Consider the following 19,587-nt stretch of genomic DNA (forward strand, 5'->3'; position numbering starts at 1 on the left):
AAATGCACCCGACGCACACAACAGGTAGCACATAAATGCTCACTGTTTGCGTTTGTTAGAACTCGCTGATACACTAATCATCGAGTATTCCAACATTTCCAACAACTCACTCTCGGACAACACATTCAAGTGATCACCAAAACTCGAGTTGCTGCGCTTTTTCAAATCACATAACACTCGCTCATTCACGTCCGCCATGATGCATTCGCAATATTCTCCAAATATTTTTCCATATCCGAGGATAAGAACGACAACGGACGTTTGCTTGTACCACCCACCGTTTCATACTGGCATATGCCTATGAGAGAGAATGTATCCCACATCCGTGGCCGTCGATAACTTCGCCTTTTTGGTTGTTGGTGCGCGGGTGGCCATGTCCACCGATTGCTTGTTAGTTGCTACCGTTAGCATAATGTTCTCCTCTTGAAGGCAACTGTGATGACCACTCGTGGATGTGGTGCGTAGATAAATATCTACATGCATTACATCTTGAGGCACTGCCGTTGACGTGGAGCTTGCTAATTCGGGCGTCGCCAGCGAGAAACCAGACGACTTGCGCCCGTCACGAGTGCATACGTACAGCACCCGCATGCTCAACAGAGGGTCTGTGAACGCGACGGCTGAGTCATCTGCCGTCATTTTGGCCACTTCGTTCAGCATTCGACTCTTACCGAAGCCCGAGCTCTGCACCAGCGCCACACACGGAGCCAAATAACTGTTGCGATTGTTCTCGTAGGCCGACCAGACTCGCGCGAGATATGTGTGAAATTTGACGTGCACAGCTCCTCGAACACAAACCGCGACAACTTGCACGAAAGCTTCGACTCTGCAGCCTTTCTCTCCATTATCGGTCGGAGTCTGCACCACAAGGCGAATTGGCGTGATAGGCAGCCCTCAAGTTGAAGTGGTCCTGTCCTATCAACCGGTCGTTTACATTCACGTGACTGAGCAAACAAATCCCTCTTGCGCTCAGTAAGCCGCATACCGAATCCCTGTCACGTCTACTTGAAGTCATCACAACGTATCCGACCAGTTATCTGCCTATTATTTGCACATCCATCACCCGCGTCACTCCCCATCAAGATGCAGGCCGCGTCCAAGCTGTCGCTCGCCCTGTCGCTCCCGGCGCACGCGCACGCGCACGCGCGCGGCATCTCGCAGCGCGTGCGGTCGCTGCCTCCGAACGTGTTCGCCGAGTTCTCGGCGCTGGCGGCGCAGCACGGCGCCGTGAACCTGGGGCAGGGCTTCCCGTCCTTCCAGACGCCGCAGTTCGTCAAGCAGGCGGCCATGGACGCCATCGCGGACGGCAACAACCAGTACACGCGGCCGGGCGGCCACGTGAGCTACGTGGAGACGTTGGCCGAGATGTACGCGCCGCTGCTGGGCCGCGAGCTGGACCCGCTGCGCGAGGTCGTGACCTTCAACGGCGCGCAGGAAGGCATCGCCTCCATCATGGCGGCGCTGCTCGAGCCGGGCGACGAGGTGCTCACGCTCGAGCCGTACTTCGACGCCTACGTGACGGTCTCGCAGCTGCACGGCGTGCGTGCGAGGGGCGCGCCCTTCCGCTTCGCGCCGGCCAAGCGCGCCGCCTTCCTGAGCCAGGACGCGCACGTGAGCGAGCGCTTCTCGTCGCGCGACTTCGAGCTGGACCTGCACGCGCTGGAGCGGATGATCACGCCCCATACCAAGATGCTGGTGCTCAACAGCCCGCACAACCCCACGGGCAAGGTGCTGTCCGGAGAGGAGCTCGCGCAGCTCGCGCGCGTGCTGGAGCGCCACCCGCACGTGCTCGTGCTGGCCGACGAGGTGTACGAGTTCATGACGTATGACGGCCTCGCGCACGAGCGCATCGCCGCGCTGCCCGGCTTCTTCGACAGGACCGTGTCGCTCTTCAGCGCCGGCAAGACCTTCTCCTGCACGGGCTGGCGCGCGGGCTACGCCGTGGGGCCCGCGCACCTCGTCGGGGGCATCACCAAGGCGCACAGCACCGTGCCCTTCTGCGGCACCACGCCCATCGAGGTGGCGCTGGCCTCGGCCTTCCGCGAGGCCAAGCACAACGGCTACTACGACGAGCTGAGGGAGACGCTGCAGGTAGAATTCGACGCGTTCGTCGGATAAGTTATTCTCTAGTGTACACTAACATTACATGGTGGTGGTGTTGCTGCTGCTGCAGGCCAAGCGCGACCGTCTGTGCGACGCGCTCCAGGCGTACAACTGGCGCCCGATCGTGCCCGAGGGCGGCTACTTCGTCTGCTGCAACGTCGAGGGGCTGCCGTTCTACGACGAGTTCCGCGGCATCGAGATCACCCCGGACACGCCCAAGACGGTGCGTTCATGATTGGACCCTGTGCTGTCGGTTTGAGTTGTCGTCCCCATGACGCTCATACGGTGTTTGGTTGTGTGTTGTGGCGACTGCAGGAGTTCCCGGACTACCAGTTCGCGTACAAGCTGGCGAAGGCCGGCCACCTCGCCGTGATCCCGACGTCGCCCTTCTTCAGCCGCCCGGAGAACCGCCTCGCCCCCGGTGTCGTGCGTCTTGCCTTCTGCAAGGACGACAAGACGCTGGACGATTCCATCCGCGTGATCGAGTCCCTCAAGAACTAGGCGCTGGGCCGATCGCGTATAGAGCAACGTAGATGTCGCATCTGTAAGTCTCGCCGTCACCCCCAGTCTTGAAATGCTGCTCAACGCCGCTCCGCATTTTGCTGGACATGGTTCCGAACCTCTTCTGCTGTTAGCTCCGAAATCCAAGGCAGCATCCGTCTCCAATGCATCTCGTTAAACTTGAGCACAGGAACCTGTCCCGTCACGAAGTTCTTGAAGCGGAAACTCAGTGAGAGAGCACTTCCGAGCGAAAGCGCTGGGATCGTGCGGAAAAACTGAAGCCGCGACGCAAAGTCCTTGTCTAAGCCTCGGACAACCCCACCGCTGAAGTCAGAGCGACACAGGCTCGGGGATGGTAGTTCATACCCTTCAACAAGCTCTTGGTGGGCGAGTCGGTGCAGTTGCGCGCACAACGACTCGATGTGAGGCTGTGCAACTATTGATACACTCGGAAGTTGCCTCAATCGCATCATTTCTGGTGAGTCGCTTCCATCGTGGACCATGGCCACTACGATTTTCTTGTACATGGCAAGCAGCGTTCCGACTCTGCGGCTCTTGACCACATTTTGGGCAGGAGCTGAAACAGCCAATTCATGCAGTTGCTGGGCTGTCAGGAAGACCACAGCCGTGCGCACACTCAGCAGAGCGTCCGCTTCCAATGAATCATCGATGGCCACAGTGCAATCGCCATGTTTTTCTGACAAAAATGTTGGGAAACCGCTAGACCTTGCGAAACTGGAGCTAGTGAAAATTATCCACTCCGGCTGGCTGGGTTCAGGTTTCGTAGGCTTCTGCCATGTCAGATCAACTGTAGGTGTCGCGGCGAGATGCATGTCTCGAGGAGGAGGTAATTGTCCAGCATTAGTCGTCGATGACAACAAGCTGAAAGAGGGGGCAGTTTCGCTATCATGTGTCTCGGTAGACATGAGAGCTGCGGCGGAGGTAAATCCATGGCCGCTGCCACTGTGAGAAATTGATGTCGGCTGAACATTTTTTGCGGGTGGGGCTTGCTGTTGCGGTGCACGCGTTTGCACCTGTAGTTTTGCTTTCCGCCGTTCTTCCAATTTCTTGAGAGCCTTCAAACGATTAGCTTCAATCTTCTTCTGAACTTCGTCTTTGTTTGTGCCTCGAGAACGACCCACGGGTTGAGGAGAAGCCGCTGTATGCACTCTGGAACCCGAATTCAGCCTCGTCGAAATAGCACTTGGCGCGCTTGGAAGAGTACCAAGCAAGCTAAAGCTAGGTGCGGTCATATCTGTTTCCATCAAACCGCCGTCTTTTTTTTCGTCCTCATCTTCGGAATTCTCTTTGATACTTTGAAGTGGTGCAGCACCAAGCAAATTCAAGCTCGGGGAAGGCTCCGCCTCGGTCGCACTATTATCACCATCTGACTCTGTCACTGTAGCTGAAGCGCTAAGCGGTGCAGCCGCTGCGGTGTTTTCTGGGGTCGCGGGTACTCGAGAACGCGAGCGATGCTGGGGGGACGGTGTGGTTTCAGCTTCGCTCGGTCCATTGTGCAGCTCATCCAAGCAAGCGCGAATAATTCCGTTCGTTGGAAGAGCCCCAATTGCCGTCCACCTCGACGGAGCAAAGAGGTGAATTCTGCGATTCGAACAGCGACCGGGCATAGATAGCCCGCATATTTGGGCTATACTTCTTTCGCTTCTTCTTCCTTGCGCTGTTGTCGCCTGTTTCTTCAGGAGATACAACAGACTGCGAATATAGTAGCTGCGACGAATCATTGATGAACGAGTCGTCCGCCGCATCTCTGTAGTCATCTCCATAGTCATCTTCATCGTCATCGTCATCGTTTGCTCCACCTCGAACATCTGCGGTGTCATCAATGTACGCAGCCGCTAGAGCTCGAGAAGTTTGTCGGCGTCGCTTTGACCGCCGGATGCGTTTTTGCCACGGTGAAGTCGAAGCTGGGGATACCTTGCTTCCTGGTTGTGTGAACATTTGCGATTGAGACGCATCGTACTTCCGCTTCAGTCGCCGAAAAGTCTTATACTTGTTCTTCACCTCTGCAGACGAAGGCGAAGCCAACAGATTGCTAGGAGAAGTCATTCTCGTAGCCGAAGTCGGGAGTGGAGGCTTTGGTGACCGAGCTTTGGCTGCCGGGGGAGTCTTATGGTACTCCGAAATATTAAGTGGTGCTGTCGACTTACGATGCAGTGGACAGTACGCTAGGAACAGAGTACCAGATCCAACGTCCTCTTCGTCAGGAGGGTCCAATTGATCCATTCGGTAGTGCGCGTACGCAGCGCAGCTGACATGAAAAGCAGTTAAACACCGCTTGTGTGCACATTGAATAATTCCTTTCCCCTTTTTCGAGTGGCACAATGAGCAGTCTAATGTTGCACGGTCTGGATCCAAGTTGCTCAACGCACCAAAGACAAGCATATCATCTTCTCCCTGGTCCACTCGAAACTCAGGGACCCATAAGAAGCACTGCACGTGCACCCACTTTCCACACTCGGTCCGTTTGAACGCACCTCCATGGTGCGGACATAAGTCGCAACGCGGTTGACTTTTGCTCGCATTCTTACCACCAGCCCGACCTTCCGTGCACACGTCGCAAAACCACTTGTCGCTAGGCACAACTCGGATCCCGTAGCAAAATTGATGCACCGCAACATTGCATCCGTCACAAAAAACTATCGGATCATCGTCATACGATTCATTCGCCAGGCAAACGGAGCAGCAGTCTTCTTCCTCTTGTTCTGGTTGAGTATTTTTCTGAGTTGCCCGCTGCGAGGTGACGCCTGCTTCCTCGGCAGTTGTTGACTCAGGGACATTTTTTGACTTTACCTTCTCCTTCACAATAGCACAGCAATCCTCCTCCTCAGTAAGATCGACGACGATCAAATCTTGGTTAAAGCTTTCAGCGACATCCTCCTTAATTGCAGGTTTTGTTTCATTCGTTTCGTCCACTTCATCACCATCAGTAGCGTCTTCGACTGGTTGGAGCTCGACCTCTTGCGGAACCGCAATTGCCAGTTCTTGCGAGGGTTTGCTTTGAGTGGTGCCATTTGTCGTACAAAGAGGAGGAAGCAACGCAAACGAAAGTGCAGAAGGTTCTTCCTCATCCTGATCATCATCTTCTGATCCACTCTTTGATTCGTTTCCGACGCCCGTACTGCTTATTTGAGGAGGAAGTAATGCGAACGAAAACGCTGGTGTGTCGCCATCTTCCACTGGCGTGGTCGAATTCTTTTCCGAAGTCTGCTCTGTTTTCGAGGCTGGGGTTCACGCTGCAGGTGCTCGGTGCTTTGCGTTTGATTTGTTTCGTGTTCGTGAACATCATTCTCATCGAATTGCAATTGTCGCGTGCTACGCGGACGAGGGGCAACTGAAAGCTGCTGTGTCGCCTCTGTGCTATCACACACGTCACCTGACAGTTCATGGGATGCATTCTCGGCTGCGCGAGAAGCTGGACGTGGGGAATCAGACGTTAGAGTTAAGGATAATGTCGCCGACATTTGTTGAGTTTCCTCAGCTTCAGGGTGCTCTGGGACATCCTGGCCACCCAGCACGTTTGGCACGTCGTTCGCTGGCTGTGCCCTCCCTGTATCTGCAACAACTCCACTTGTAAAGGCCACCCCATTTGATGACCATGGCGCTTGTGCCAAGTCTTCTTTACTGGGATCGACCTTCTGTTTCTTTGCTGTCGGTGTCAGAGCTTCGCCATCTTGCTGCCGTTTAGTATTTTCCTTGGACTGCCCACTCTCCTCGACAACAGGAATAAACTGAGTTGCAGAATCAATAAACTGCGGGCTGAAGTGCATGTCAATACTGTTCACTGACTCGTCCATTGCCCCAAACGACTCGTCATGTTTGCCTTCACCATCAGCATTGTCGAGCATACTTGATTGTCGCCATGGAGAGCCAAGGTCACTGTCGGTATCCGCGTTATTCGTAGCAACGCTCGATCTGCGTAAGCGTTTCGTCGGCTCCTGGGTAGAGTTAAACCGCGCGGTGTTGCTAGAATCCGCAGTTACGATCTTGCTTCCTGCATTATCACCTTTATCATCATCGTCCGAGTCTGACTCCATAATTTCTTCCACACCATGAATCTTTCGCACAATACTCCGAAGAATTAACGAACGAGCAGAGTAGCCCACCCGAGAGCTCACATCTTTCCGTCCAAGATACCGTGGCTGGCGCCGTAATAAATGCATTCGGTTGGCTACCACCGGAAACAGCCTCTTTCTTGAGCTTATAGCGAAGTTTGGCGGGAAGTATTTCATCAGAGCTACAGCTCGTTCCGCGTCGCTCAGCTGCCAGAGATCAGGGTCAACTTGTGCTGATGCCATTTTACCACCTACTTGAGATGCGTGAAAAGTGGGGATATTCATCGCCAATTCTTTCAATGCTGGGCAAATAGTAGCTGGTAACATACGAGGGCACTTGGAATACGTGAACTTGCTCTTGTACGTCGTCAATGCGCGACTCACACTCTTTGCAGCTGACGCGCTGCGTGCCAATTTCTTCTGCTCATCGCCTTCCGTTACTAGAATGATTACCCTGCCCACACGTTTACGACCAGTTCTACCCATTCGCTGGATCATCCGTACCGGCGACGTTAGTGCATCAAATGAAACGATAAGATCAACCTCACCAATGTCCAAACCCTCTTCTGCGATGCATGTTGCCACCAAAACGTTGAACTCGCCCAACCGAAACCTGCGCACGATTTCCTGCTGTACTTTTTGGGTCTGACCTTTGTTTTCTTTGGCCTTGCCCGACGAGCCTTGCCCAATAAATGGCTGCACACTCAGGAGCGGGGCCAGCGGGCGCAGTAGCGCTACAATTTCTGACACACTTGCTCGATACTGCGTGAATACGATCGCTCGTGTGCTAGATTCAGCTGCTGCATGACGCTGAAAATGCTCCAGAAGCACCTCACGAAGTTTAACTAGTTTCGGGTGGCTCGCAGTATTGGTAGAACTGCTGCTAACACCCTCAGTCACCCCCAGACTCATCTCCAGCGACTGAAACTCTGCTGACTGCAGCATCTCCCTCTTGGACCACGACATCTTGCCCTTCTTTCGCTCTTCCGCCCAATTCAAAATCTGGTCGCGGAAGCTGCTAAGTCCATGGCCTGTCAAGAGGCTTTTGGCATGCAACAGACTTACCAAAAGCGCCAAGTCACTTTCAGCACTGCGATTCGATGCATAGTTGGGACTCTTACGAAACCTCTCTCGCGCTTGTAGTACATGCCAGCTGGACAGTCTCTCAGGATCGCCGAATGGGATGATGTTTCCTCGTAGCAGTCGCTGAATGATCGGCGTGAAGCACTTCAAGAATAACGTCTTAACCTCCACGATCTGAGCACCGAGACGGCACACAATCACCTCCTCCTGGCGCGCGTGCGTGTATTTCTTCACATCAGGATCATCAGCAGACCGGCTTTCGATGTGCGAAATTCGTAAATTAGTCACCACATCTTGGATAACATCGAACTTGGCACCAGGGGTAGCAGACAGTGCCAGGATCCGGAAAAAGGGCGTCTTTGCCTCGATCTCCTGCACCACGCAACAGTACGCATAGTTGCCCGTAGCCCGATGGGCTTCATCCACCACAATGCACACAAACTTCTCCGCAGCACAGACCCCTCGTCGAAGGTCGTTCTGCAAGCTCTGCGGGGTGCAGAAGAAAACACGCCTAGAGTTCCACAGCACACGGCGCATCGTCGGAGGCACGTTGCCTTGCAACTCCGCCGTGTCCGACAACGGGATGCCCATGACCTCGTGGCAAGCTTTGATTTGCTGAGCCACCAGCGGCTTGGTCGGCGCCATGAACACGATTTTCCCCGTGGGGAACCACCTGTAGAAGTTGTACATGACCACAGCGGCCACCAGCGTCTTCCCCAGCCCCGTGGGCAGCGACACGAGCGTGTTGTGGTACAGCGCCTTCTCCGCGATCGTCAGCTGGTAGTCTCGGACAGAGTAGTTGGTCGGGTACACGAAGTGCTGCGCCGCCTCGTAGTCGATTTGGGGAAGGTTCGACCTCGCCACGACGTCCACGTACCTCGTCTTGGCCTGCGCGTCTTCCCCCGCCGCGTGTCTCGGCATCTGGACGGGCGACACTGAAGCCATTCTCATAGCAGCAGCAGCGGCCGTCCCAGTGGCTCCTCCCGACCGCCGCGAGGTCAGCACGAGCCCCGACCCGGTGGCCGCAGACGTCAGCGTCGTCTGCTGCGAGTTCCGCACCGGCTGCTCTCTAGCAGCGAACGGCGACGGCTCGGAGCGCCCCACCTCATCCTGTATCTGCGCCTGTTGCTGCTGTCTCTGCTGCGAGGGCGGCACGGCGACAGGCGCCGCCGTCCCGTCGAACGAGAGTCTGGCCTGCACGGTCTTCCTGGCTGCGGTGGAGGAAGATGAAGAGGCGGAGGCTCTGGGCGGTGACGTCCGGACCTGGTACGTCTGGCCGCGCGGCGTGCCACACACCTGACACGCGGCTCTGGCCACCTCGTTCTGCAGCGTGCACGAGCGGCAGCTCCAGGCGGCGGCGCTCGCTGCTGCTGGCGCGCCCTGGCGGCTGTGGCTCTGCAGGTGGCGCGTCTCCAGCGCCGCGATCTCGGACAGCAGCGCGTCGTCCCACTCGTCCTCCTCCATGCGCCTCCAGCAGCGTCCGCGGCGAGTGCGCACTCGCTCGTCCTTGTTGCTTCCAGGCTGATGAAACGCTAAGTGGCAGTTTCGACCAATCACATGTGATGTCGCCGGCCAATCATTTGTGATGTAGCCATGTCTAAATTTAGCCAATCGCAGGGTGCTTCCCGCCGGTCTTGGCGCATTATCGGACGTCGGCCATGGCTCCGCGCGAGTGCGGCGTGCTGTGCCGCTACTTCTTCCAGCAGATGCTGCTGGAGGCGGACGACGCGCGGCTGGAGGAGTTCGCGTCGTCGCTGCTGCTGTCCGCGCGCCCCACGCTGGGCGAGCTGCGCCGCAAGTTCCCGTTCGAGGGCGCCTTCCACTTCCGCCTGCAGGTCGACAGCAGCGGCGGCGGCGGCTACTGCTGGAGGGACCTGACGGACGAGGGCCGCGCGCTGCCCGTGGCCAGCAACGGGGAGATCCGCGTCAAGGTGCTGCAGCTGGAGGCCGCCCACGACGCGCCGACGCCCCGCCGCCCGTGCAGGAGGAGCTCGTGGACGTGCCGGAGGACCGCCAGTTCGGCGCCTTCTTCCACTGGCAGAGCAAGCCGCAGCTGGAGCAGGGCTACCCCATGCCGCAGCCGCAGCACCCACCGCAGCAGGACGTGGGCAGCGTGCTCTTCGGGGTCAAGAAGGCGCTGGCCTCCAAGATGAAGGGCTCGGCCATGGCCCAGACGCTGCAGAAGCACTCGGCGCAGATGTGGGAGAAGGTCACGGCCGCCGCGGCCGGCGTGGGGGGAGCCTCCGGCAATGCCCCGCCGACGGCCGCGGCCTTGGCGCAGCTGGCCAAGCTCATCGGAGCTATGAAGGCCCCGCTGCACCCTGGAAACCCGAGCATGTCGACATGCTGCAGCGGCTCTGGTCCTCGTGCTTCGACACGCAGCCCTTCGCCCTGACCAGTGCGGAGTGGAATCGACTCGGCTTCCGCCACGGAGACCCCATGAGGGAGATGCAGTTCTTGCTGCCGTTGCAGTGCCTCGTGTTTTTCCACGAGGTGCACCGCACGGTGGCGTTGCCGATCCTGAACGACCAGAGCGGACCGGAGGCGTACTCCTACGCGATGGTGGGGTCGCAGATCGCGTACGTGCTGTCAGACTTGCTGCAGCTGAGAGATGGAGGCTGTCTGGGGTCGGAACGGCCGTTCTGGAGACTGTTTGAGGACCCGATGGCCTTCTTCGAGCTCTACTGCATCTCGTTCCGGGCCTTCGACGCATCGTGGAAGCTCAACTCGACCAACTCGTCCGACATCAGCTTCCACCTCAACTATGTTGGCGACTTCGCGCAAGAGCTGCTTCGTCGGGGCTCTGAGAATGTCACTAGCCTCGTCGAGCACGCCTACCAGTTGCAGAACTGGTAGGCACACGGATCAAACTGAACTAGCGAGCGCGATAAAATATGCAATATATACCCATTGATTCCACATTACGGTTGCACGGGAACGGCAAGGATTGCACTGATGAGCTCTTCCATTGTCGGCGTTGTAGCTGCGGTGGACGCCACTGCTTCAGGGAACGCGTCACGGAGTTTCTTCATGATCGACTCGCGCTTTTCCGGGGTGTCCATCTTAGGAAACACTGCGCTTTCCCTCACTTTATCAGCCTGATGATAAACAAACAGAAGACCTCAAAAGTTAGATGCGGATGTGCACGAAATGCGTACCAAGGCGGCATTTTACCAGTGTGGAGTCCCGCAGACCGCGGATAAGCGTTTCTTGCACGTCACGGAAGACAAAAAATGCGCCAGAAGTGCTGATGCTGACAATGGTGGGGTCGATCTGGGTAGACGACGACTCACGGATGCCCACTACAGAGAAAGCAGATCAGACATGAATTGAGCAAAAGTCTACGGCGATCAAAAGTGCATAATAAAATACCTTACCGCAAAACATGGAGCAACCGGGCAGCAGCATCCGAAAGCGCACAAGTCTCCGCTCACTTTGGATAGCGTAAATCTGCCCACTCCAAGTACAGACCACAATCTGTGACCACGGTAAATTCTGTTAGAACTTACTCGTGTAAGCTAGGAGCACATGATCTTCACTTTTAACGTACAGCATCTTGGCGATCTCCTCCCGCTGCTGTCATCTCCAGCCTGTCAGCATTCACCACTGCCTCCGGTAACTGAGCAAAAGAGAATCAACTGTAATCAGAAGCCGAGTTGAGCACACGCTAGAGCCGCATCAGCACTTAACACACCTGGAAATCCCACTGCCGCTCTCCAGACGATGAGAACAGCGACACCAGGCCAGTCATGGATACAAGAGCAATCATGCCTCGCTCACCGCCCAGCTCGATATCGCCCACCACGAATGTAATGCCGTCGGTGTCATGAGGAGGGCCGTTCCAGGGCGTGATCTCTCGCTTGTCATCGGTTTCTTCTGCGCTAGGTCCACGAACACAAAATACCTCACCGGAGAAGCATCGAGCTAAGAGCTGGGGCGAAGCATCCGGGTTCGACAAGGTGGAGTGCAGCACCAGCAGCGTTTCGATCTCGCCATTGACCTCCATCTGAGCGACCTGCGAATACTCTGCTAGCTGAGCAGCAACATAAAATAATTTTGGTGAGCTCGCGTCGCTCCCATCTCAGCGCGTGGGGCAGATATGCACACCTCATCAGGATCATCATGCTCAAGTTTCGCCCTGTAGGCAAACACCCGGCCGTCGCGCGTAGCAACGATGAGCTCGCCCCCAAAGTGAATGACATCGCAGATATTGAGCGCGACGTTCTGCCAAGCAACACAGCAGACAAAAGCCCTCATCAGTCCACTATTGCGCCACTCACACAACACAACATCGTCGTACAAACTCGGAGCACAGCTGCATCACGTCAGCGCCCTCCACCGAGCGGAACACGGAGCACTTCCCTTCCGCCGTCGCCACGATAACCCGCGTCTGCCTCAGCCCATAGCACCCCAATAACCATCAGCACCACAGATCCTCCTCCTCCACGACAACAATCAGCCCCGCCGCAACTCACGTCGCCGACGAAGGAGTCATTGAGGCAAATGGACGTCACGGATCCGTTCACCTCGCAGCACCGCCACTGCACCAGGCGGTCCCCCACAATCTGCAGCAGTTCCCCGTCAGAATCTACACTATCAGCAGCACAGTGCGCACTGCTCGCCGCACCTTGAAGACCGAGACCTTGCCCAGGATGGAGCCGAAGAGCAGCTCCGTGGCGCCGTCGCCGTCCACGTCGCCCACGGCGTGCGCCATGGCCAGGATCTTCCCGTCCAGCTGCGCCGCGTAGGTCGGCGTCAACTCCAGCTGCACGCAGCGCGCCGCAACGTCAGCCCCTGGCCCCGCCACGGCGCCACCCGGCGAGTACCATACCGCGTACCTGTCCGCGCATGTTGTCGGAGCTGCTCGCGAGCCAAAAATGCCGTTACGAACGTCGTGATCTTAGCCGTCGCTGTCAACATGCGTTATAGAAGGTCATCTTGTTATGTCCTCAATACGGTTTTACCATCTTGAACATATTCATTCTCAGAGGAGACGGTTGCGCGACCGTTGCAAACGTCATTATCGCTTCCGCCGCTCGTCGCGCACGCGTCCGCCCCCTCTTTCGATGCTGTCGCTCGCGTCCAAGCTCCACCCGGCTGTGGTCCGCCACCGCGCACCGCTGCTGATGGCTCGCGCCGCCTCGTCCAGCGGCAAGGGCCCGTTCGCCAGGTCGCGCAAGCAGCAGCAGCACAGCGCCACAGCGGCCGCCGAGCAGGCGGAGCTGGAGCTCAGCCGCCTGGCCGTCATCGGCGGCGGCAACATGGCCGAGGCCATCATCACGGGCGTGCTATCCGAGGGGCTGATCCCCAGCTCCAAGGTCGTGGTCTCGGACCCGAACCCAGCCATGCGCGGCAAGTACGCCAAGCTCAACGTGGAGACTCACACGCGCAACAGCTCGGCGGTCAAGGACGCGGACGTGATCCTCGTGGCCGTCAAGCCGCAGGTGGTCGACGACGTACGTGGCCACAGCTGCTGGAGTTGAGGTGGATTGACTGTTAAGTTCTGACTGTGCTGGGCTGCTGAGCAGGTGCTGCGAGCGGTGAAGGCGGCCATGGACCCGGACGCGCTCGTGATCTCGGTCGTGGCAGGGCAGAGCATCAAGCAGCTGCAGAAGATGCTGGGCCAGAACAGCCACATCATCCGCACCATGCCCAACACGCCGGCCATGATCGGGGAGGGCACGACGGTCTGGGCGCAGTCGGCGGAGGTCACGAGCGTGCAGCACGAGCTGACCAAGCAGATCCTCGGGTCTTTCGGCGTGGAGGTGCGGTCGACAAGGAACTCTGACGGGCGTTGTCTCACGTGTGTAGTGTCGAATCTGACTGGTGCTGCTTGACGCAGGTGTTTGTTGATGATGAAAATGCGCTGGACATGGCGACGGCGCTGTCCGGGTCGGGCCCTGGTAAGTCACCCCTCCGTCTTGCTTGTTTGTCAGCATTGCATCTGACAATACTAACTATGGCTTCGTGGCGCAGCCTACTTCTTCCCTCGTGGCGGAGGCGATGATCGACACGGGCGTGCACATGGGCTTCTCTCGACCCGTTGCCACGGTACGAATGAATCCCCGACAGATCTCCCCCCTATTGAAAACCGGTTGACTAACCGCACGACTCTCCGCTTCGCAGAAACTAGTGCAGCAGACGATGTTGGGCTCCGCACTGTACATGCAGTCGGAGGACGTGCACCCAGTGGAGCTGCGGAACAACATCACGAGCCCCGGCGGCACCACGGCCGCCGGGCTCTACCGCGCCGAGAAGAACGGCTTCCGCGCCGTGATCGCCGACTCCATCTGGGCCGCGTACGAGCGCTGCCTCGAGCTCGGCTCCTCCGAGCCCATCCAGCGCCAGCGCCCGCGCTCATAATCCCAGCTCTCTCTCTCCAAGTACGCTAGTATGCAGCAGCCGACCCATACACATCACCTATCCATACCATAACGACTAATACCCTGTCCATCAACTTGAAGTGGCCGCCATCATTGGCGCAGAGAAACCTGCACTACGTCATGCGTCATGCGCTAGCGCAGGTTTTCGCGCCTCGCCAGCCACGCAGTTCAAAACCGCTTCCTCCTCCTCCGTCCTCCGCAGCCTCAATGGGTCGTCGCTCCGCCTCCGCCTCCCCGCGCCGCAGCCGCAGCCGCAGCCCACGCCGCGCGCGTCAGCGCAGCCGTAGCGGCAGTCGCGGTGGCCGTGGAGCCTCGCCGCCCAAGCGCTCGCGCTCCAGGGACCGGCGCGCGCGCTCGCGATCGCGAGACCGTCGGAGAGACCGCAGCCGCGGACGCGGAGACCGGCGCGGCCGCTCGCGCTCGCGCTCCGCCGACCGCGGCGGGCGGCGCGAGCCCATCAGCCTGCTGGTGCGCAACCTGTCGCCCGAGACCACGCAGGACGAGCTGCGCCGCGCCTTCTCGCGCCGCGCGGGCGACATCCTGGACGTGTACATCCCCAAGGAGTACAACTCGAACCGCCCGCGCGGCTTCGCCTTCATCGAGTTCGCCGACGCGCGCGTGGGCCGCGACATCAAGTTCGAGATGGACCGCACGCAGCTCGGCGGCCGCGAGATCGCCGTGCTCTTCGCCAAGCAGCACCGCAAGAGTCCGCAGGAGATGCGCCGCATCCTCAACCTGCCGGCGGACGGCTCGTACGTGCGCTGGCAGCGTAGGAGCAGCTCGCTCTGTGTCGGTGTACTGACTGCTGTCTCTCTCTCTGTCTAGGCCTAGACGCTCGCCGCGCCGACGCTCGAAGTCGCGCTCTCGCTCGCCGAGGTGGGTGGCCAGCGCTGTCTCGATGACTGCTGGGCGTGTGACTGATGTGTGGTGGTGGTGGCTGTTGGTGCAGACGCAGCGCCAGTCCCGGGGACAAGCGCGGCTCGGCTTCGCCTCGAGGCTCGCCGCGCGCGTCGCCCTCCCCGCGCCGCGCTTCTCCTTCGCCCAAGCGGTGGGTGGCTTTGTCTTGTCAGTGGCTTTGCGCGGAGAGTACTGATTGTGACTGTTATGTGAGACAGAGAGGGGAGCAGCGCTGGCCGCAGTCCTTCTGCCGAGTACGTACTGTGTCGAGCGGAAGGAGTTGGTGATTGTAGAAGCGCTGACACGTAGTTGCTGTGATCTGTTGCGTCGGCAGGGGTGCTAAGGGCGAGGAGACTGTATCCGAGGTAATTGCCGACAGTTGGTCTGTGGTGTTGGGAGGGGGAGCTCTGTACTGAACGTGGTGCTGTGATGTGTTGATACGTTGCAGTGAGCTGGGGGCTGTTGATAAGCAGATTGTATCCCATGATGCAGTCTCCCAAGCGGGGCTGTTGCCAAGGACTCGACATACTCAGAGGATGCCGCAAGCCTGAAAAAGGCGAAAGACGAAGATGAGGCGGCCACGAAGAAACAGGAACGGGGAAAGAGCCTTGCATTTTAACTCGATCAAGAATGTTTCATGACGATGCTTGCATTCGAAGATGGCGCCGCCAAGGTTCAAGAAGGCGGTGTTTGTGCTGACCAAGATTGTCAAGAGGCAAGACAGCAGCAACAGGTTGGCCACAGCGGACAAATTCGCGCCAGGATCAGGAGCTACTATGCGCTGGACTCCTACTATTTTCTCCCTGACAGTATGGACACGACAAGCCCCACGTCGAACGCATGCGCCCGAAACTTCGGGCTGGTTGCAATGTTGCGGCTGTGGAATTACGCGCTCTTAATTCCAATAACTTAGCATGCTGCGCTTGGTAGCGACACGATAGCGAGGACTCTTCCAATGCGATCGCATGTCCTTGGAAATGCGACTAATCCTGTCGGTTTTTCATCTACTGTGTCGATGCTAACGTCGTTTGGAAGAAAACCGTCATTATGTTCGCGTTGATGATGAAGTGTCCACGATGCCCGTCAACCGTACTGAACGGTACACTCGTGGGCAGCTAACCACCTGCGCACTGTCACGAATCGTGCTGTAGGAAAATCTATGGGGTCGGTGAAGCGGCACCGTGATAAGCTGCGCAGTCGAGTGCCCTGGAACACTTCAATGCTACGAGCGAAGGGAGGGAGGGCTTCATATTTTCCACCTGATAGGCCATCGTCGAAGGTACTGGCGTAAGCTACGCTGCGTAGCGGTCCTCTCGTCAACAGAATTGGCTCACGCAATCCTGCAATCAAAACCTTCTGAATCCAGGACACGAGTCGCACTGCAACAAGCACTCCGCAGTTGGCGTTTTAACAAGAGCAAAGCATGCTAGGGAGCGAGGGCACTCAAGTGATTGGCACCAGCATTTCAAGCCTCCGTCATGGAGATGGAGATTCTGCAAGACAGCGTTTGCCGCCATTCTCGGTAATTGCACTCACAGAACAACCAATGAAGGAAAGCAAACAGTTTTCACCCCGACGCCTTGCGTCACTGTTCACCCGGAAACGCGACGTGTCGAATTTGGCTGACACCCAGGTGCCAGTGGTAGCCCATCTTACCGAAAAACTCATCGTTTTCAGCCCCACAATTGCTCCTTTCAAGGATTCGCTAGTTACAAATCCTCAGGAGATGAAGCTCAAACGGAAACGAGTTCGACGGAATCCAGAACGACGACGCGAGCAGTGCCGGAGCAGCCAAGCCCGGTATCGTGCCAGACAACGCGATTTTGAGTACAATCTCGAAGAGAATGTCCAGCGACTTCGTGAGGAAGTGCAGAGTTTGAGTGCCCACTGCTACACAGTCTGCTACGGTATCCACACTAAACGCAACGTGTGGAGTTTTGCCGCGGAGTACTTTCGTCTGTTCCGCTATGGTTGTCTCGTGCCAATTAGCGAGGTGGAGCCCAGGGCTTCAACCATTACTTCGCAATTGCCCACCCTTCAGCAGCAAGAAAACTTTCTGAGGAGTTCAATGTCCCCTCTTGTGGTGATCGGAGAGATTATCGGGGTTGATGCTCTAAGCGAGCAATGGCAACGCTATTCGACATACTTCGGCAATCTTCACCTGAACTTGATGTGGATGAAGGAACAGCCATTTGGAGCCTTGAATACGTCAGCCTCTCTGAGTATCACAATCACGGAGACAACGCTGCGGTGCGTGTTTCCTCATCTACTGGGGATGACACGCGCTGACGGCGCTAACGCTGATTCTGGCAATTTGCCGTTGTGCGCCCGCCTTCTCGGCCAGCGACTTGAATGCCGATGCTCGACCCGCTTTCTGTGGGACTCGACCGGACTGGTGTCACGATTGGACTCGGCCATGGACTTGGTGACACCTCTGCTACGGGTGCTCGGCAACCTTCAAGATGTGAGCTTGGTGCTTGATAACGCTCTCATTACCCCCGATTATTTGATCGGTGATCTCGTGAGAAAACGGTAACTTTCTGGAGAGGCAGGTGCTCACTCCGCACAACGCTGGTATTTTTCCTTATCGTAATATATGACGTAGCTGGTTTAAAACAGCACCATTGACGGCAATGAACCTTCGTAACAACACGTCGGGAATGAAATGAAACTGTTTGGCTGAAAACAACTTTCATTCCGACTGATACACCGAGAATTGGTGCATGATTCGAGTGATATGCATATTATTGCGATGTTCCTTGCTTCCTCAAACCAGAAGTTTCACGTTTGAAAATTGTAAAAGTAGTGACTTGCAACGTTCTCGCCACGACAAAGGTGTTTGTATCCGCACCAGATCTTATAGTGATTCGCCAATTGGTTTCGGTTATCATCCGTAGCGTAACCAGCTCGCAAATTCAACACACGGACGTTGTCCAGTCAACACATGCCTCTCTATCCTCCGATGAGAATCATTGGACGGTTCTTTGCTTTGGAGAGGCCGTACATGTCCCCATGCCCGCCAAGTGCAAATTTCTTGCGCTTCACGGCTACATCGACAATTTCGAGGATGTCCTTGTCGGCAATATTGTAACGCATGGCATCCCGCAAACTGACTTCGGTGTTCCCAAAAAGGCAAACCTTCAGATTTCCATCAGCAGTCAGACGAAGTCGATTGCACGAACCGCAAAATGCTCGCTCATGGATGTGATGAAGCCAAATTGCCCTTTAAACCCTGGCACGTGAAAGGCCTTAGACGTGTCATTTGCGCCATCATGCAACTTCTCCACAGTGGGGAACACGGCCTTGATAAGGTCCATCATCTCCTTGAACGGGACAAAAGTCTCGTCATTCCACCTGTTGCTGTCGAATGGCATCCACTCGATAAAGCGCACATCAACTGCATGTTTCTCAGTGAACTTCACAAATCCCACGATCTCGTCCAGGTTGAAATGCCGCTGCACCACACAGTTAATCTTGAGCGGTGCAAACCCTAGCGCTTGCGCCTCCACAATGGAATTCATCACCCGCGTAAAGCCTTGCCGCCTCGTGATATGAGCAAACTTCTCTGGCTGCAACGTATCCAAACTAATATTCAGTCTATCCGCGCCAGCTCGCTGCAAAGCCAGCAGCTTTCTCTGCAGCGTGATGCCGTTCGTCGTGACCCCACGGACTCAATGCCCGGAATCGCTCGCAACTGAGCCACCAACTCTACCAAATCCCGTCGAAGCAGCGGCTCGCCACCTGTGAGCCGAATCCTCTTCACACCCGAAGAAGCGAAGAGCTTTGCCAGTCGGATGATCTCGGGTGTGGTCAGCAGGTCTTGATTGGGCTGCAAGGGCACCCCCTCCTCCGGCATGCAGTACCGACACCTCAAGTTGCAGCGTTCGGTCAGCGAAATCCGCAGATACGTGTGAGCTCGTCCGAATCGGTCCACCAGCTGCGCCGGCGCTGTCTCCCTTCGCTCCTGCAATGCACGAGCGCCAACTAGTTAGTCCCGTGTCAATGCCACCCTTGTCTACCTCCCGAGCCCCCCACTGAGTTTATCACAGTCGTACCGATTCTCGGATCTCTGCCAGGATCTGGCGGATCTGCTGCAACGATTCTTCTCGGCTTGAAGTGGTCTGCTGGGCGTGTGCACCACTGGAATTGACCTTGGGGCGACTGTTTGAGAGGAAGTCGTGTAGACTCGGTCCCTCCTCCACCTGGCGCTTCCACTCGGCGCGGGTGCTGAGAGCAGCGCTGCGACGAGCGGTGCGTCTCGGCAATGAGGAGGCTAGGCGGTGCATGCGCTGCGTCCGGAAGTGGGGCGGGGTGGAGTAACGGAATAGTACCCGGGTCACTATTTACTTTTGCCCACAAAAAGCAAACACATTTGGGGGGGGGGGCTTCTAAAGGGATGGGGCACAATTACAGGTTTTACAGTACCTTGATGAGAGGCACTCGTAGAGAAATAACGAAGTATACTTTTTCAGATTCACTCCTATATCGGATTATAATGTGCCATTTCGCAATATCGACTGTGCTACAATACTCCAAATATCGTGTAT

At 56.9% G+C, this 19,587-nt stretch overlaps 8 protein-coding genes across 8 annotated transcripts; 5 read left to right on the forward strand and 3 right to left on the reverse strand.

The window, feature by feature from the left end:
* Nucleotides 1-1,083: 1,083 nt before the first annotated feature.
* Nucleotides 1,084-2,604, forward strand: IUM83_15813 (Kynurenine-oxoglutarate transaminase; the record flags this gene model as incomplete). Its single annotated transcript, XM_067940653.1, has 3 exons — nucleotides 1,084-2,091; nucleotides 2,174-2,326; nucleotides 2,419-2,604. 3 exons carry the CDS (start codon nucleotides 1,084-1,086, stop codon nucleotides 2,602-2,604), a joined length of 1,347 nt encoding a protein of 448 aa, XP_067782141.1.
* Nucleotides 2,605-7,761: 5,157 nt separating this feature from the next.
* On the reverse strand, nucleotides 7,762-9,224 carry IUM83_15814 (putative DEAD/DEAH box RNA helicase; the record flags this gene model as incomplete). Its single annotated transcript, XM_067940654.1, has 2 exons — nucleotides 7,762-7,767; nucleotides 7,824-9,224. 2 exons carry the CDS (start codon nucleotides 9,222-9,224, stop codon nucleotides 7,762-7,764), a joined length of 1,407 nt encoding a protein of 468 aa, XP_067782140.1.
* A 194-nt stretch (nucleotides 9,225-9,418) lies between these two features.
* IUM83_15815 (elmo ced-12 family protein) lies at nucleotides 9,419-10,155 on the forward strand (the record flags this gene model as incomplete). Its single annotated transcript, XM_067940655.1, has 2 exons — nucleotides 9,419-9,691; nucleotides 9,745-10,155. The coding sequence occupies 2 exons, from the start codon at nucleotides 9,419-9,421 to the stop codon at nucleotides 10,153-10,155; spliced, it is 684 nt and encodes a 227-aa protein (XP_067782139.1).
* Nucleotides 10,156-10,199: 44 nt separating this feature from the next.
* IUM83_15816 (elmo ced-12 family protein) lies at nucleotides 10,200-10,616 on the forward strand (the record flags this gene model as incomplete). Its single annotated transcript, XM_067940656.1, has 1 exon — nucleotides 10,200-10,616. The coding sequence occupies one exon, from the start codon at nucleotides 10,200-10,202 to the stop codon at nucleotides 10,614-10,616; it is 417 nt and encodes a 138-aa protein (XP_067782138.1).
* A 65-nt stretch (nucleotides 10,617-10,681) lies between these two features.
* IUM83_15817 (uncharacterized protein) lies at nucleotides 10,682-12,610 on the reverse strand (the record flags this gene model as incomplete). The annotated part of the gene is made up of 10 exons (XM_067940657.1): nucleotides 10,682-10,858; nucleotides 10,935-11,062; nucleotides 11,138-11,237; nucleotides 11,311-11,379; nucleotides 11,455-11,793; nucleotides 11,868-11,984; nucleotides 12,061-12,150; nucleotides 12,236-12,325; nucleotides 12,388-12,525; nucleotides 12,599-12,610. 10 exons carry the CDS (start codon nucleotides 12,608-12,610, stop codon nucleotides 10,682-10,684), a joined length of 1,260 nt encoding a protein of 419 aa, XP_067782137.1.
* A 216-nt stretch (nucleotides 12,611-12,826) lies between these two features.
* IUM83_15818 (pyrroline-5-carboxylate reductase) lies at nucleotides 12,827-14,123 on the forward strand (the record flags this gene model as incomplete). Its single annotated transcript, XM_067940658.1, has 5 exons — nucleotides 12,827-13,216; nucleotides 13,289-13,525; nucleotides 13,603-13,646; nucleotides 13,697-13,811; nucleotides 13,887-14,123. The coding sequence occupies 5 exons, from the start codon at nucleotides 12,827-12,829 to the stop codon at nucleotides 14,121-14,123; spliced, it is 1,023 nt and encodes a 340-aa protein (XP_067782136.1).
* A 227-nt stretch (nucleotides 14,124-14,350) lies between these two features.
* On the forward strand, nucleotides 14,351-15,456 carry IUM83_15819 (pyrroline-5-carboxylate reductase; the record flags this gene model as incomplete). The annotated part of the gene is made up of 5 exons (XM_067940659.1): nucleotides 14,351-14,895; nucleotides 14,969-15,019; nucleotides 15,093-15,191; nucleotides 15,259-15,294; nucleotides 15,375-15,456. 5 exons carry the CDS (start codon nucleotides 14,351-14,353, stop codon nucleotides 15,454-15,456), a joined length of 813 nt encoding a protein of 270 aa, XP_067782135.1.
* A 2,742-nt stretch (nucleotides 15,457-18,198) lies between these two features.
* On the reverse strand, nucleotides 18,199-19,326 carry IUM83_15820 (Molybdenum cofactor biosynthesis protein A; the record flags this gene model as incomplete). Its single annotated transcript, XM_067940660.1, has 3 exons — nucleotides 18,199-18,710; nucleotides 18,782-19,004; nucleotides 19,096-19,326. 3 exons carry the CDS (start codon nucleotides 19,324-19,326, stop codon nucleotides 18,199-18,201), a joined length of 966 nt encoding a protein of 321 aa, XP_067782074.1.
* Between the last annotated feature and the right edge of the window lie 261 nt (nucleotides 19,327-19,587).

Source organism: Phytophthora cinnamomi (genome assembly GCF_018691715.1).
Source record: "Phytophthora cinnamomi strain GKB4 chromosome Unknown Contig111, whole genome shotgun sequence".
Taxonomy (NCBI): domain Eukaryota; phylum Oomycota; class Peronosporomycetes; order Peronosporales; family Peronosporaceae; genus Phytophthora; species Phytophthora cinnamomi.